Here is a 14,373-nt window from a genome sequence, read left to right as displayed (position 1 = left end):
TGAAGTCACTTTATAGGAGAGGTCACGTTACTTGTCCAAGGTCCTTAGGCAGGAAGCGATAGAAGGAGAATTCGAACCCGGCTCTTCCAGCCCTTGATCTCACACACTTCTCTTCTACCTCTTAATGCTTCCTCCTCTCTTGCCTCCTTGCTGTCCCACAGGAGGGGGATTTGGCCAAGGGGAAAATACAGGGCCTGACAATAACAGTCCATTGTTCTAATTGTGTTCTGAGATCTTCTCCTGACATACATTATCTCCATTTTTCAGATGAAAGAACTGAGGCTTTTGAGGCTTGCTTGGAAATTAAGTGCGATAGATTTAGGGGTCAGGGACCTTCCAAGTCTCCATTTTCTCCTCTGTAAGATGAGGGTGATAATAGTTGCGTTCATTTGGCAACAAGAAGGAATGGAGAGGGGGTGGCTAGGTGGCCCTGTGGATAAAGCACCAGCCCTGGATTCAGGAGGACCTGAGTTCAAATCTGGCCTCAGACACTTGACACTTACTAGCTGTGTGACTCTGGGCAAGTCACTTAACCCTCGTTGCCCCGCACAAAAACAAAAACAAAAACCAAAAAAAAAAAAAGAAGAAGAAGAAGGAATGGAGAGCACTGAACAGGGAGTCAAAAAAACATCGCACTTAGTAGCCGTGATGGCCTGGGTCCAAGCTTCAGCTGTACTGTTTCTTGTCTGTGTGACCCTGGGCAAATGATTTTGCTTTTCTGGGCCTCAGTTTCCTTTTCTGTAAAAAGAGGAGGTTGGACTTTAGTGGGGCATCCGTAACTAGAAACGTGAGGGCTGGCTAATTAGTATGGGACATTTGGTTTTGCTTTTTCATTTGATTTCACTGGTGTAGGGAGCAGCCCCCTCCTTCGGTCCTAGCCCATTGGTGCCATCCCATCCCATAGGGATGACCAAGTCACATGGCCAGAAGTGGTCAGGCAAGACTTGAACCCAGGTCTTTCTACCACAGAGGCCTGCTCTCTACCCTTCTTTTTTTTTTTTTTTAAGTGAGGCAATTGGGGTTAAGTGACTTGCCCAGGGTCACACAGCTAGTAAGTGTTAAGTGTCTGAGGCCGGATTTGAACTCAGGTACTCCTGAATCCAGGGCCGGTGCTCTATCCACTGCGCCATCTAGCTGCCCCCTCTCTACCCTTCTTGACACACACGCCTCTTACTAGGGAAGCTACTCCTCCCCTAGGAACCACTGGTTCCCTGGTTCTGCTGTCTTCTGGGTAGTTAGTTATCCCAATGAGATGCAGAATGACTTCAGCCCTAACTCAGCCACTCAGAGCTGGGTGAGTCAGAGGAAAAAGGGACAGGATGCAGCCTCCCCTGCTGGGCATCTTTGCGGGGAGGGCATTGGCTAGCTGCCTGGGGAGGGGGCAGAGTGGGGTGACCCTGGGCAGGGTGGGAGAGAGGGGACAAGAGAGGCCCTGCCTCTCCTCTGGGCAGCCACACAATAGTGGCTTTCTCCCCCGTGACCTTTTCTCAGCTTGTGCTCAGTGCAGCTGTCCCTCCCCCCACTCCCTCAGGGCCTGGGAGGCCCTTCTTTGGAAAGGGAAGTAGAGGGGTTTACCCCCAAATCCAATCCTGGCTGCCCCACTCGTCTGGTCAGCACTACCTCTGGGCACGCCCACACTGGTGTGCCTTTCGTTTTTGTTGCCTCAGATCCCTGGTGGGATTTACTTCTTGGGCCTCAGCCCCTGGGAGGCATCTCAAAGGCTCCTGAGGGGGAGGCAGAGAGGGGCAGTGGGGCTGAAGTCAAGCGAGAGACTGTGGAAGAGCCTCTCCATTCTTTAGTGTGAACGCCCCCACTACTGCTGGAGGCTTTTTCCAGGAGCACATTGGGAGAGCTGGACCAGAGAAGGGGTCCCACCTCCCAGCCTTCTCTGAGACAACATCACTCCCCACCCTCTCGCCCCAGACCAGCATTTCCTCCTTTCCCATTCTGAGCCGTATCTCTGGAGCCAAGACTAGAACAGGGTGGCAGTGGCAATGACTTCCACCCCAGACCTCTACACAAGGGGCAGCTTCCTCCCTGCCACCAAGAACCTAGATACCCACAAGCTGGGCAAAGGGGGTGGAGGTCGGATATGTTAGACTGGGCTTCCCCAAAAAGAATAGAAACTCCTTGAGGGTAGGGACTGTTTGATTTGGGGCTTGCTTTATATTCCCCATAAACAACACAGTGCCCAGCACACAGTAGGTGTCTAATAGGTGTTTGTTGGTCGGCGGTGCCCCCAGGGTCTGAGCATTGTGCCTGGCACACAGTAGGTCTCTGATAGGTGCTTGTTGGTCGGTGGTGCCCCCAAGGTCTGAGCACTGTGCCTAGCACTGCAATGCACAACATGACTCACTCAGTAAGCTGCCATTATCTCCTTTTGCTTTTCCTTCTCCAGTGGAGACCCTTGAACCCTCCTGGGTGTGGGAGGGTGGGTAGGAGGTCATAGGGAAAAGAAACATAGAACCTGGTACCTAAGAGGCCATTTTACTGTTGAGGAACTGAGGCTCAGAGGAGTTGTGACTTACCCAGGGCCATCCAGCTTAGTATCTGAGACAAGATTTGAATCCAAGTCCTCTCAACTTCAAGCCACTTTGGGCTGCTTCTAGCCATGGGGACTACTCTCTGACACAAGGGGCCAATGCCAGAACAAAGGGTTCGTGAATGTATGACTGATTAACCTGCTCCCCAGCCCAGTGGCACCCCCCCCCTTAGAAACCAAATGCATGGACATGTATTTTTGCCCTGAGTGGGACCAGACTTGGCGCCTGGGCTGCCGTGGGACCGTCTGGACTCTACTACAGGTCATAAGGTCCCAGACCTAGAGCTGGAAGGGACTTCAGAGACCAGCAAGTCCAATTCCCTCATGTGACATATGAGGGAACCAAGGCATAGGGATGCCATGTGACTTGCCCAGAGTCACACAGTAAGGAAGGATCACAGAGAGTAAGCCCCAGATTTGAGCTAGGGCCTGTGACTCTATTTGGTGATCTTTTCCATAATCTCCAAATGCCACAGAGACTCAGAGCAGGCCCTGAAATGTGGGAGTGGGTGGAGAAGGGGGAGGGAGGGGCTGCTGCCTCAGAAATGACAGAGCAGAGGGATGAGCTAGAGGTGAGGTGACAGCTTCTCACCTGAGAGAAAGATGGGGGAGGGGTAGAGAGAGAGAGGGGGGGAAAGGGAGGAGGGGGAGATCAGTGTGTGGCCCATCTGCCAGCCCCACCTGCATGCCCCTGGGAGTAACCACCCCATCCACCCTCCTGAGCAAAAGGCCCACCTGCTTCCCAGGCTCACAGGGGCAATCCACCTTGGTGAAGGTGCACCGGCCAAAAGCAGGTTCTATTTGCAACTGTTACTGTTGTTCTCTGTGGGTCAGTCTGTTGGAAAGCAGAGGGAGGGTTCCCCAGAAATGTCAAGACCCCTCAATTCCCATCCCAATTCCATTCCCTAGAAAGGGACCCCCCTCCTTTCCTTGGAGAGGTGGGGGACTCTGGGTAAAGAATGCTATATATGTTGTCAGATGTGGTTGCTATGTTGGGTTTGCTTGATTGTTTTTCTTTTTTACTAGGAAAGGGGTGAGGGTGGGGAGAGAGAATGTCCGGAAATGACTGATATAAAAACAAAAGACATTAATAAAACATTGGGAAAAATGGAAGGTGTGCCCCACCGAAATTGCAAGCTCCATTTTGGGGCATTGCTCATGGTGTGGGGTCAGGGGGGGCGTGCTGCATGGGGATGTGTCTAGTGGAGTTCCCTATTTACCCACAGGGGCTCTGGCAAGGGAGGGGGAAGAAGGGGGCCAACGGATAGCAAGATTGTTGGTCCCCCCTCCCACCCCTTCTCTCCTCAGAGGAAGAAGCCCCCTGAGGCCACTAAGAAGAGGAGAGGGGGATGTTGAGTATACTCGATAAGTGGATGGACTCTGGCCTCACTTTGTAGGACATTCTTTGGCATTAATTAATCATTTCACTTAGGGAAGGAGGGAAGTTCAGGAATGGCCCCAGAGACCCTGTGGGAACTAGTAGGAGAGGGGAGTGAGGGCCTCTCTCCTATGATGCCCGAACTGGGAGGGAGGGCGCTTAAAGCTCAGGCAGCACAACCCCCATCTTTATTACAGAAAAGGAAGCTTTGGGAGAAGGGCTTCCCCAGGGCCCCTCAGCCAATCTGTGACTGAGCCAGAGCTAGAAACCCAGGGTTCCTGACTCCCCATCCGGGATTCTCTCTTTTACCACATGCTACTGCTCACCTAAAAAGCGGGGCAGCCGCTAGCCCAGGGCAAGGCAAAGATGCCACTGAGGGTGCAGGGGTACTTCCCAGAAGTTAGCCCAGAGAATTGGCATTAGAGGGGCACTGGGAAGTGGGCCCCTGATCTCTTCTGAGTGTAATCCAGTCAATCGGTAAACATTGATTAAGTACCTACTATGCGCCAGGCACTGGAGGAAGCACCAAGGAAGCAGGGATGCCAAAGGAGGAAGGGCTAGCCTGAGTACCAGCCCGGACCCCTGGTTGGGGTCCCCGGAAGAGCCCACTCAAAATGTCCCTGCCCATCCGACAGAAGGGCGTTTCCCTTCCTAACCACTGGTGCCTCCCTCCCCGAAAATAATTCCTTTGTATTTCCATTGTGTATATTTCCTATTGACTTATACTCATCCACATTGTTTTCAATAGAATATAAGCTTGAAGATGAGCTGGTTTCATTTTTCTCATTGTGTGGCAGCCACATAACCCAATGCCTGCTCCCCCCCCCTTTTATTTTAACCTGACATAGAGAATGCCACATCCCAAAAGCTCAGGTTAGCACATCTTCCTCAGTTTATAGAGGGGTTAGGAGTCTTGCCTGGAGTTAAACAGTCAGTATGGGTCACAGGTGGGACTGGATCTCTGGTCTTCCTGGCTGGGAATTCCCACCATGTCACACTGCCCCTCTCTTGTCATATATTGGGCTCTTAATAAATGATGGTTGATTGATTGCTCTACCAGGGGACTGCAAGGATGGGGTTTGGACACCTTATCCCTGATTTGCTACAACCCACAATGGTGGGAGCAGGAAGCAGATCGAGAAGGGGGACTGGGCTCTTGGGATGACCCTTCTGTTGGTTTTTTCTCTGTCACCACCATTTCTGGAAACCCCAGATCCCGGTTGGGCCTCCATCAATCGGGGTGTGCTGATCTGTGATGAGTGTTGTAGTGTCCACCGGAGCCTGGGCCGCCACATTTCCATCGTCAAACATCTCCGACACAGCCCCTGGCCTCCCACCTTATTGCAGGTAAGGGCAACTAACCCTGGGGGAGAAGACATTGGGGTTAAGTCAGAGGGAAGTCATGGGATAGGGGCTGGAATAGACTAAGTTGGTTTGTGTGACCTAAGTTCTTTTTTTGTTTGATTGGTTTTTGGTTTTTTGTTTGGGGTTTGTTTGTTTGTTTGGGTGAGGCCATGGGGGTTAAGTGACTTGCCCAGGGTCACACAGCTTAAGTGTCAAGTGTCTGAGGCCGGATTTGAACTCAGGTCCTCCTGACTCCAAGGTGCTCTATCTACTGCGTCACCTAGCTGCCCGTGACCTAAGTTCCCGAAGAGCTATGCCCCCTGAGCAGAGGAGCCAGGGACCTTACTCCTTACCCCTGCCAAACACAGTCCCATCCACCTATTTCCTGGGACCCTCCTCATCTAGGCATGTCCGATCTTAAGATCATAGACGGAGAGCTGGAAAGGACCTCCAGGGTCACCCAGTTAAATCTCTTTACAGATGAGGAAACCGAGGCGAGGCCCAGGTAGGCTAAGTTACTTGCTCACGGTCACGTGGAAGTAAGCATCATAGGCAGGATTTGAACCCTGGTCTTTTGTCTGTAGAGCCAGTATGGTTTCCGATGTTTCGTGCTGCACTAGGTAGTACCAACCTGGGAAGTGGCCTGACTTAGTTTTTCTCTTCCACCCCAGATGGTACACACCCTTGCCAGCAATGGAGCCAACTCCATCTGGGAGCATTCCCTTTTGGATCCCGCTCAGGTGCAGAGTGGCCGGCGAAAGGCCAACCCTCAGGACAAAGTCCAGTGAGTATGGAAGTTGGTGGGAAGGTGGGGGAAGCCGGCCTCCTAGGAGGGGGTTTGGAAGAGGCCGGGGGCCAGAGAGCAGGGGTGTGAGCATGGACAGAGGGAGGCCCGGAGCTGGAGCTGGCCCAGGAGGGAAGGTGCAGAGCAGGGCTGGGATGTTGGGCCAGGGGAGGGTGGCTGTGTCCTTCCTCCCCTGCTCACTCTCTTCCTCCTCCTGCTCCCTCTGCCCAGTCCCATCAAGTCTGAATTCATCCGAGCCAAGTACCAGATGTTGGCATTTGTTCACAAGCTGCCGTGTCGGGATGACGATGGTGTCACCGCCAAGGACCTCAGCAAGGTGAGGACGGGACTGGAGGATTTATTTCTTGGTAAAGGGGCCTCCCTGAACGGTCCCTGTTGGTTTCAGCAAGATGGCTGCCAGCAGCAAACCAAGCTCACCCGGCTCCTTGCTAGACTTTGTGACACCAGGCTGGAGAGTATTCCCTAGTACCGTGGCTGGCAGCGCCCTGAAGCAGCTGCCTCCCCCTGGCATACACATTTCGCCGGCTCCCCATCCTTTCCAGGGGCCCTCGGTTTGAGGGTGGACAGAATAGGCTGTTCCTACCCTGGGCATGGGCATCAAAAGGTTGTCCTTGAATCTTTTCTCTCCCCCCTGAGCAGCAATTACACTCCAGCGTGAGGACTGGCAACCTGGAAACCTGTCTGCGCTTGCTGTCTCTGGGTGCCCAGGCCAACTTCTTCCATCCCGAGAAGGGCACGACGCCCCTTCACGTGGCAGCCAAGGCTGGGCAGACGCTACAGGCGGAGTTGCTGGTGGTATACGGGGCTGACCCAGGTGCCCCTGATATCAATGGAAGGACTCCCATTGACTATGCCAGGTGGGTGTCTGAGGCTGGAGGGCCTTGCAGAAGGGGCCTTGGGAGGGGAGGGAAGATTCTGGGTGGGGACTAGAGGCCCCTCCCTTAGCCGTGCTCTCCGTCTGCCCCCTCTACAGGCAGGCTGGGCACCAGGAGCTGGCAGAACGACTGGTAGAGTGCCAATATGAGCTGACCGACCGGCTGGCTTTCTACCTGTGTGGACGCAAACCTGGTGAGTCTGGGGTGATGCGAGTTGGGGGATGCCCTCCCTGGTCCTCACCCCAGCCGCTGGCTCCATAGCAACAGAGCCAGCTGAGGAGCAGCGTTGCCCAGCAACCAGCTCCTGTGAAATTGCCTTGGGTCCAGGCTCCCTGGGAGAAGCAGGGATGAAGGTTAGAGGGTGGGGGTGGGGGCAGAGAGGTTCCAACTTCCCAGCCTCCCTCGCCCTCAGCAGCTGCTGTTGCTTCATCTTTCCCTACCTCTTTCTTCTTAGCTTCAGCCACAGCAAGGGGGCCGACCCCTCCTCCTTCCCCTTGACCTCTTGGGCCCCCAGAGCTTAGGACCCAGGGCTGAGAGGTGGGAGTCTGGGGGGGGAGGGGAGGGCCAGCTGGTGACTTGGCATTTTGGGTTTCACTCAGATCACAAGAATGGGCATTATATCATCCCACAGATGGCTGACAGGTGAGTGTCAACCCCGTGTCTGGGAGGATGCTGCCCCAGGACCCTTCCTTCTACACAGGTCCCATAAGGACTTATGGAGGGAAGGGGTTACTGAGACCCAGAGACTAGAACCTACAGGTTTTCATTCATTGTGGAGCTGAGGCCCTGACACCTGGGTTGGTCTAGGTGATGACTTTGTTTAGCTCCAGGTTTATTCTTCTCCTCTGACATTTCAAGATGGTCAAAATCAGGCTCACTTCACAGACCTCGGGCACCAGGGGGCCCTTTCAGCCCCCAGGTATGTCCAGAGCATTGTGAGTGCCTGTGGGCAAGTTTATCTGTAAAATGGGTCTAACAGTAGGGGCTCCCTGGCCAGTATCAAATGAGATAATAGGGATAAGAGCTAACATTTATGTAGCACTTGCTGTGTGCTAAGCACTCTACGATCATTATCTCATCTGGTCCTCACCACAACCCAGAGAAGGTAAGTGCCTGGGTCCAGGTCACACAGCTCATAAGTGTCTCAGGTCGGATTTGACTTCAGCGCCAGCACTCTATCCACTGAGCCACCTGGCTGGCCCCATATATGTATAATATATATATGTGATGTGTAATAGATGAGATAATATATGCAAAGGGCTATTCAAACCTGAAAATGCTCTAAAGAAGATTTGAGTCATTACCGGGCAGCAGCCTGAAAGGTCATGGACTTGGGGTCAGGAGGTCCAGCCCTGCTGAGGGCCACGTCACTCACTCTCAGTCCCCTAGGGTAAAACGAGAAGACTGGACCGGGCTACCTAAATGAGGTATCTTGGTATAAAGCAGAAAGGTTTATATCCCACCTTTGGGGTGCAATTACTACCTGAATGACACTGGACAAGTCACTTAATCTCTCTGGGCCTCAGCCTCTTTATCTGTCAAAGGAAGAGGTCGGGCTAGTTGCCTCTGAGGATAGCTCGGTGGCACCGTGGATAGCGGCCGAGCTGGACCCAAGAAGGCCTGTGTTCAGAACCACCCTGGACCTCACTAGGTGGGGGACGAGGGGCGAGTCATTTAACTTCTCTGTTGGCCTCAATTTCCTGCCCTGTAAAATGGGGTAATCCTAGTGCCTAACGCACAGGGTTGTTGTGAAGAGAACCCTTCAAGGGCTAAACACGTGCTGGCTGCCATTATTGTTATTGTTAGCTTTATAGTGGTTTATTCCTGCTCCAGATCTAGGAGCCTGAGGCCCAGGTGTGTCTTTGGACCAGTCACTTCTTTTTCCTTATCTGTCACATGAAGGGGTCAGAGTGGCTCCCCAACATCTCTGAGGGGATGATCTCATAGCCCCGCCCTGGCTCTGACATCCAAGCAACCCCTCCCCAGGCGGGGCCCTTCCCTCTCGTCCCAGTGTTAGAAGCTCCCAGAAGCTTCTCTTCTCCACTCACCAGGCACAGACTGGGCACTGGCGGTCAAGTTGCCCAGCAGGCTTCCCCGGGTTGCTCCAGAGCCCACAAGGAGGACGCTCCTGCCCTCTTGTGGCTACTTTCAAAATAGCATCCTTCCCCACCAGCTGCTGAGCCTGCCAAGGGCACAGGGCGGCTGTGTTTGCCAAGCAGGGCTTCCTTGATACATCAGTCTTTCCCCAGAACACCCCATCAGCACAGGAGGGAGGGTGGCTTTTTCCCTTAGATTCTTTTGTTCAGACATGAGCACTTGGCCCTGACGCATCTCAGTGGATGAGAGTAGCACCCTCTGCTTGCCCCAAGCTATATCCATGGGCTCCCTGAGGGATGCCCCTTTCTCTAGCACATCTTACTCCCTGCTCCTGTCTCTTCTCTGTGTTGAGGGTGGGGGAGAGTGCATGGCATGGATACGTGTGTGTGTGTGTGTGTGTGTGTGTGTGTGTGTATGTGTGTGAGAGAGAGAGAGAGAAGCACACCTTTGGACTCCGTCCTACGCTCAGGTAACCACTGCCTCTGTCCTGTTCTTTCCTCCACTGCCTTCCTCTGGACTTAGATCTCGCCAAAAGTGCATGTCTCAGAGGTACTGTGCCCATGGACCAGGCTTCTTTGCAGGGGACTGGGTGGAAGGGTGAGGGAAGTATTTGGGGTTCCCCCTTCCCTAGGGTCCTGGCTTCCCTGCCTCCTGCACTTCCGCCAGGGCACCTGCATGTGGACGAAGTTGATGGCAGAGGGGGAGGGCACCCGGCTGTGCCTCACCTGTCTGTCCTCTCTTTCTCGTCCCCAACCTGACATCCATTCCCCTCCTTCCAACTTGAAGCCTGGACCTGTCGGAGCTGGCAAAGGCAGCAAAGAAGAAACTTCAGGCAGTGAGTGAGGAACCCAGGCGTGCTGTGTCCTCTCCATCTCTGTCTCTCCTACTACTTGCTCCCCCCATCTCTAGCCCCTGCCTTGTCCCCATGGCTCCCATCTCTTCTCTTTGACCTTTCCCCCTTCTTTCTCATACCCAGCTGTTTATGCCTCTTTTTTTTTTCTTTCTTTCTTTCTTTTCTTTGGTGAGGCAGTTGGGGTTAAGTGACTTGCCCAGAGTCACACAGCTAGTAAGTGTCAAGTGTCTGAGGCCAGATTTGAATTCAGGTCCTCCTGACTCCAGGACCAGTGCTCTATTCACTGTACCACCTAGCTGCCCCCTGCCTCTTTCTTAAATTCACCATCTTCACCTTCCTGGTTGCATACTTTTCCCCCCCACCCCCTCCTCCCACCAGTGATAATTCTGATGCCCATCTTAGCCCTCAGTCAGTTGCCCTGACCCCACCCAAGGCCCAGTGGACAGACGCTAGCCCAAGATTGGCAGGGCCGTGGGGGTCTGACCCAGCTGGTCCCCTTGCAGGCAGGATGCTTGTGTCCCCATGCCCAGCCTGGTGGTGGCCTCCTAGTTAAGCTCCCTGGGTTGGGAGGTGGGGGCTCCCTCGTGCCCCCTCTAGCCTGGGGCCTTCTCTTTACCTACAGCTGAGCAACCGGCTGTTTGAGGAGCTGGCCATGGATGTCTACGATGAGGTGGACCGCAGAGAGAATGATGCAGGTGTGTTCTGAAGGGGAAAGATGGGACTGAGGGCGCGGCGGACAGGTGGAGACTCGTCTGGGCTCACAGAGCCAGGATTTGAATCCAGGCCCTGCCACTCCAATGCCAACATACTTTCCACGGCTGGTGATTGCTGGGAAGTTGTCGGTCCCAGCCCCACTACCTCAGCCGCTGTTTGAGGCGACCTCTGGCTGGGGCCAAGGAGGGGGGTGGAAGATGGCATTGGGGGCTACCAGCCAGGCTCAGTAGGAGGCCCCAGGAACTCTCTTCCCCAGCACAGTGCCAGCTACAAGGAGAGCAGAGGGAAGTGAGACTCGGGCAGGCAGCCAGGCTTCTGGCCTTCCGGCCTGCTCCCTCTTTTCTCCCTGGCTCCTTCCCCAGCTCTGCCCCCGCCCCCACCCCCCATGCCTTCATTCCTTTCTAGCCACAGCCATTTCAACCCAAATACTAGGCTGGAGCAGGAGGACAGAGTGAGGGAGGGAGGGAGGGCCTCCCGTCCCGTTCCCACCCACCCACACTCACACTCACATACCCTCCCATCGGCCTCACCCTCACCCAGATCTTTTGCTGCCCTGCCTGGCTGCAGGGCCTACTTCTGCCTCCCTTCCCCTGCTCCCAGGCTGGCCCTGGAGACACAAGAAACGTGGCCTTGGCCCCCAGCAAGGCTTGAAGGTCACATTCTTCCCTCCTCCCGCAGTGTGGCTGGCTACCCAGAACCACAGCACCCTGGTGACGGAGCGGAGCGCAGTCCCCTTCCTCCCAGTGAACCCGGAGTACTCAGCCACTCGCAACCAGGTGAAAGGGCCATGCCAGGGCCGGGGAGGGAGGCTGGGCAGCGGCTGGGGGTCTGGGAAGAGCCTCCAACTGGGTCTCTCAGTTTCTCCTCCTCTACCCTCCCCCCACAACAGCCCCAGAGAAGCCGTTACTTGGCACAGCTGTGCCGGGCATCTTGCCAGCCTCGCTGCCTCCCCGGCCACATTTGGCCAGCACCCCGGCTTTTTATGGAGAGCAGGGCTGGTGGGAGAGCCTCCCCTTTGGGAGCAGGGTGTGCCGGCCCATGGGCCCCACCTCCACCTCTCCAGGTATTTGAAGGGTATCTGCCGGCCTGCCCAGCGGGGCATGTCTGCTCTGCCTGGAGAGACAGGGCTCTAGGCCTCTTTGGCTCCCCTCACAGCCATTCCTGGAGGTTCTGACTCTCTCCGGGCTGACCTCTGCTCTGCTCCTGGCAGGGGAGACAGAAGCTTGCTCGCTTCAATGCCCGGGAGTTTGCCACCCTGATCATCGACATCCTCAGCGAGGCCAAGCGGAGACAGCAGGGCAAGAGCCTGAGCAGTCCAACAGGTGGGAGTGAGGGAGGGGCTGGGCACTGCCTGCCCTTTCAGATCAGCAAACACCATCAGGGGACATGGGCAGGGGACACAGGCAGTGGATGTGGGTAGGGGACTGGCATGGCCTCTCCTGCCTGACTCTCGGTACTACCGATGCTTGCCCATGTCTGGGGGGTGTGGAGGGGGGGTAGGCTGTCCCCAGTGAGGACCCCCGTGCCCAGGGGCATGCTGCCATCTGTTTTCCCTTGCCTCTGCAGACAATCTCGACTACTCTCAGCGTAGCCAGAGCGACTTGGACGACCAACACGACTACGACAGCGTGGCGTCTGACGAGGACACAGATCAGGAGCCGCTGCGCAGTGCGGGCGCCACCCGCAACAACCGGGCCAGGGTCTGTGGCCGAGGCAGGGGGAAGTGGGGAGGGGGCGCCCAGGGGATGATTTGATTCCCCCCGGTGCCCAGGGCAGCTCTTGATCTTTCCATCTCCCGTGGGGGGCCCCTCCCTCCCAGCTGGACTCTGCCCGTCCCCAGGGAGGGCACCCAGCCTATGGGTGGGGAGGCTTGCTCACAGCCTTCTCTCCCCTCCCTCTCCAGAGCATGGACTCCTCCGACCTGTCTGATGGGGCAGTTACTCTGCAGGAATACCTGGAGCTCAAGAAGGCCCTGGCCACCTCGGAGGCCAAAGTGCAGCAGCTGATGAAGGTCAACAGCAGCCTGAGTGATGAGCTCCGGAGGCTGCAGAGGGAGGTCAGGGAACGGAGCCCAAGGGCCCCAGATGCCGGGCGGCAGAGGGCAGCCCGCTGCGGGCCGAGCCCCGGGGTGGCATGTGTGTGACTTCCGCCCTCCTGTCCTCAGATCCACAAGCTTCAGTCTGAGAACTCACAGATCCGGCAGCAGTCAGGCCCTGCCCCGGCGGCCCCAGTGCCCAGTGAGCGCGCAGAGCACGGACATGGCGGGGCTGGCGGGGCCGCCCCCCGCCGGGACCGCCAGGCCTTCTCCATGTACGAGCCCGGCTCTGCCCTCAAAGCTTTCGGAGCCCAGCCTGGCGACGAACTTGCCTCTCGGCTCCAGCCCTTCCACAGCAGCGTGAGTGCCCAGGGAGCGCCCGGTGGGGGAGGCTCTGGGGCGGCAGGTGGTCCCAACGCTGTTTCTGTCCGCAGGAACTGGAGGACGACTCTGTCTACTCTATCCATGCCCCTTCAGGCCTCTACCGGGTAGGTGGTGCCTGGGGATCCTGGGGGCCCGGATGCTCCCCAGGAGCCTGAAAGGAGACCATGAGAGAGCTTTCTGCCAAGCGTTGTAGCCAGAGGACTTGAATGCTAATCCTGCTCTGGGGTTTCCTCTCTGGGAGACCTTGGACAAACTGCCTCTGTCCTGGCTCAGCTCCGAAGTCCCAGCTCTAAATCCATGCTCCTCTGGGCCTCAGTTTCCTTGTTTGTAAAATGAAGGCATTGGGCCCCATGGTTGCTGAGGTGCCATCAGCTGTGGCTATGGCCTTCTGAGCCACGGTGTGGGGAAGGGGTAAGAAATCAAGGAACTTACTGTGTTGCCTGTCTGGCTTCCAGATCCGCAAGGGGGTCTCTGCCTCATCTGTACCTTTCCCACCTTCCTCCCCGCTGATGTCCTGCACACAGGATGGGGGTCGCCACATGGTAATATGTCTGCAGTGACTGGGGGGAGCTGGGACGAGGGCCTGGCATGGAGGGGCAGGGGGGCGATCTCTGACAACTCCTCTCTGTCCCCTCCAGAGCAAACTCTCCCGCCACGGCAGCGGGGCTGACAGTGATTACGATAACACTCAGAGTGGAGAGCCGCTGCTTGGGTGAGCACCCCGACCACCCCCATCCATCCTAGAGTCAGGAAGCTCTGGGTTCAAATCCTGCCCCTGACATTTACTACTTGTGGGAGTTTTATGACCTCTCAGGTCCCTGCCAGCCCTAGGTTCCTCTTACCTGGCCCAGGGCCTTCAGCGGGGGGAGATGGCAAGGCCCAGAGGTGTCAGCTCAAAATCACTAGTCTAAAGGTGAGCGCGAAAGACCTCTGACCTTTGGCCCCCCTTTAGGCTGGAAGGAAAACGATTCTTGGATCTGGGAAAGGATGAAGACTTTCACCCTGAGTTGGAGACCTTGGATGGAGAGCTGGACCCTGGTCTGCCCAGTACAGAGGATGTCATTTTGAAAACGGAGCAAGTGACCAAGAACATACAGGAGTTACTGCGGGCTGCCCAGGAGTTCAAGCATGACAGGTGCTCCAGGGCAGCAGGCGGGAGCAGGGCCGGCCCAGGGAGGGTAGGAGTGGGGGCAACACCTCACACCTGCGCCTGTGCACCGCCCCCCCCTTTCTTCCCAGCTTTGTGCCCTGTTCAGAGAAGATTCACTCGGCAGTGACGGAGATGGCCGCCCTCTTCCCGAAGGTAGGGGAGAAAGCCGTGTCAGGGGCCTGCCGGGAAGGTGGGG

At 56.0% G+C, this 14,373-nt stretch overlaps 1 protein-coding gene across 4 annotated transcripts in view; it reads left to right on the top strand.

Annotated features, from left to right (window-relative positions):
* The window catches only part of GIT1 (GIT ArfGAP 1), a 31,631-nt gene that overhangs the window by 15,574 nt on the left and 1,684 nt on the right, over positions 1-14,373 (top strand). For 2 of the 4 annotated variants that reach the window (XM_044002455.1, XM_044002451.1), the window contains 19 exons: positions 5,134-5,267; positions 5,936-6,048; positions 6,280-6,385; positions 6,709-6,926; positions 7,043-7,137; positions 7,544-7,586; positions 9,564-9,590; positions 9,828-9,876; positions 10,517-10,589; positions 11,287-11,384; positions 11,819-11,930; positions 12,175-12,308; positions 12,512-12,664; positions 12,773-13,003; positions 13,078-13,131; positions 13,483-13,569; positions 13,666-13,739; positions 13,980-14,162; positions 14,267-14,330. In XM_044002455.1, coding sequence (XP_043858390.1) covers positions 5,134-5,267; positions 5,936-6,048; positions 6,280-6,385; positions 6,709-6,926; positions 7,043-7,137; positions 7,544-7,586; positions 9,564-9,590; positions 9,828-9,876; positions 10,517-10,589; positions 11,287-11,384; positions 11,819-11,930; positions 12,175-12,308; positions 12,512-12,664; positions 12,773-13,003; positions 13,078-13,131; positions 13,483-13,569; positions 13,666-13,739; positions 13,980-14,162; positions 14,267-14,330 — 2,048 coding nt within the window. The remainder of the gene's footprint in view (positions 1-5,133; positions 5,268-5,935; positions 6,049-6,279; positions 6,386-6,708; positions 6,927-7,042; positions 7,138-7,543; positions 7,587-9,563; positions 9,591-9,827; positions 9,877-10,516; positions 10,590-11,286; positions 11,385-11,818; positions 11,931-12,174; positions 12,309-12,511; positions 12,665-12,772; positions 13,004-13,077; positions 13,132-13,482; positions 13,570-13,665; positions 13,740-13,979; positions 14,163-14,266; positions 14,331-14,373) is intronic. The other 2 variants (XM_044002453.1, XM_044002454.1) reach the window with 2 other exon arrangements.

Source organism: Dromiciops gliroides, chromosome 4, assembly GCF_019393635.1.
Source record: "Dromiciops gliroides isolate mDroGli1 chromosome 4, mDroGli1.pri, whole genome shotgun sequence".
Classification (NCBI taxonomy): domain Eukaryota; kingdom Metazoa; phylum Chordata; class Mammalia; order Microbiotheria; family Microbiotheriidae; genus Dromiciops; species Dromiciops gliroides.
This window is presented reverse-complemented; position numbering and strand designations above follow the sequence as displayed.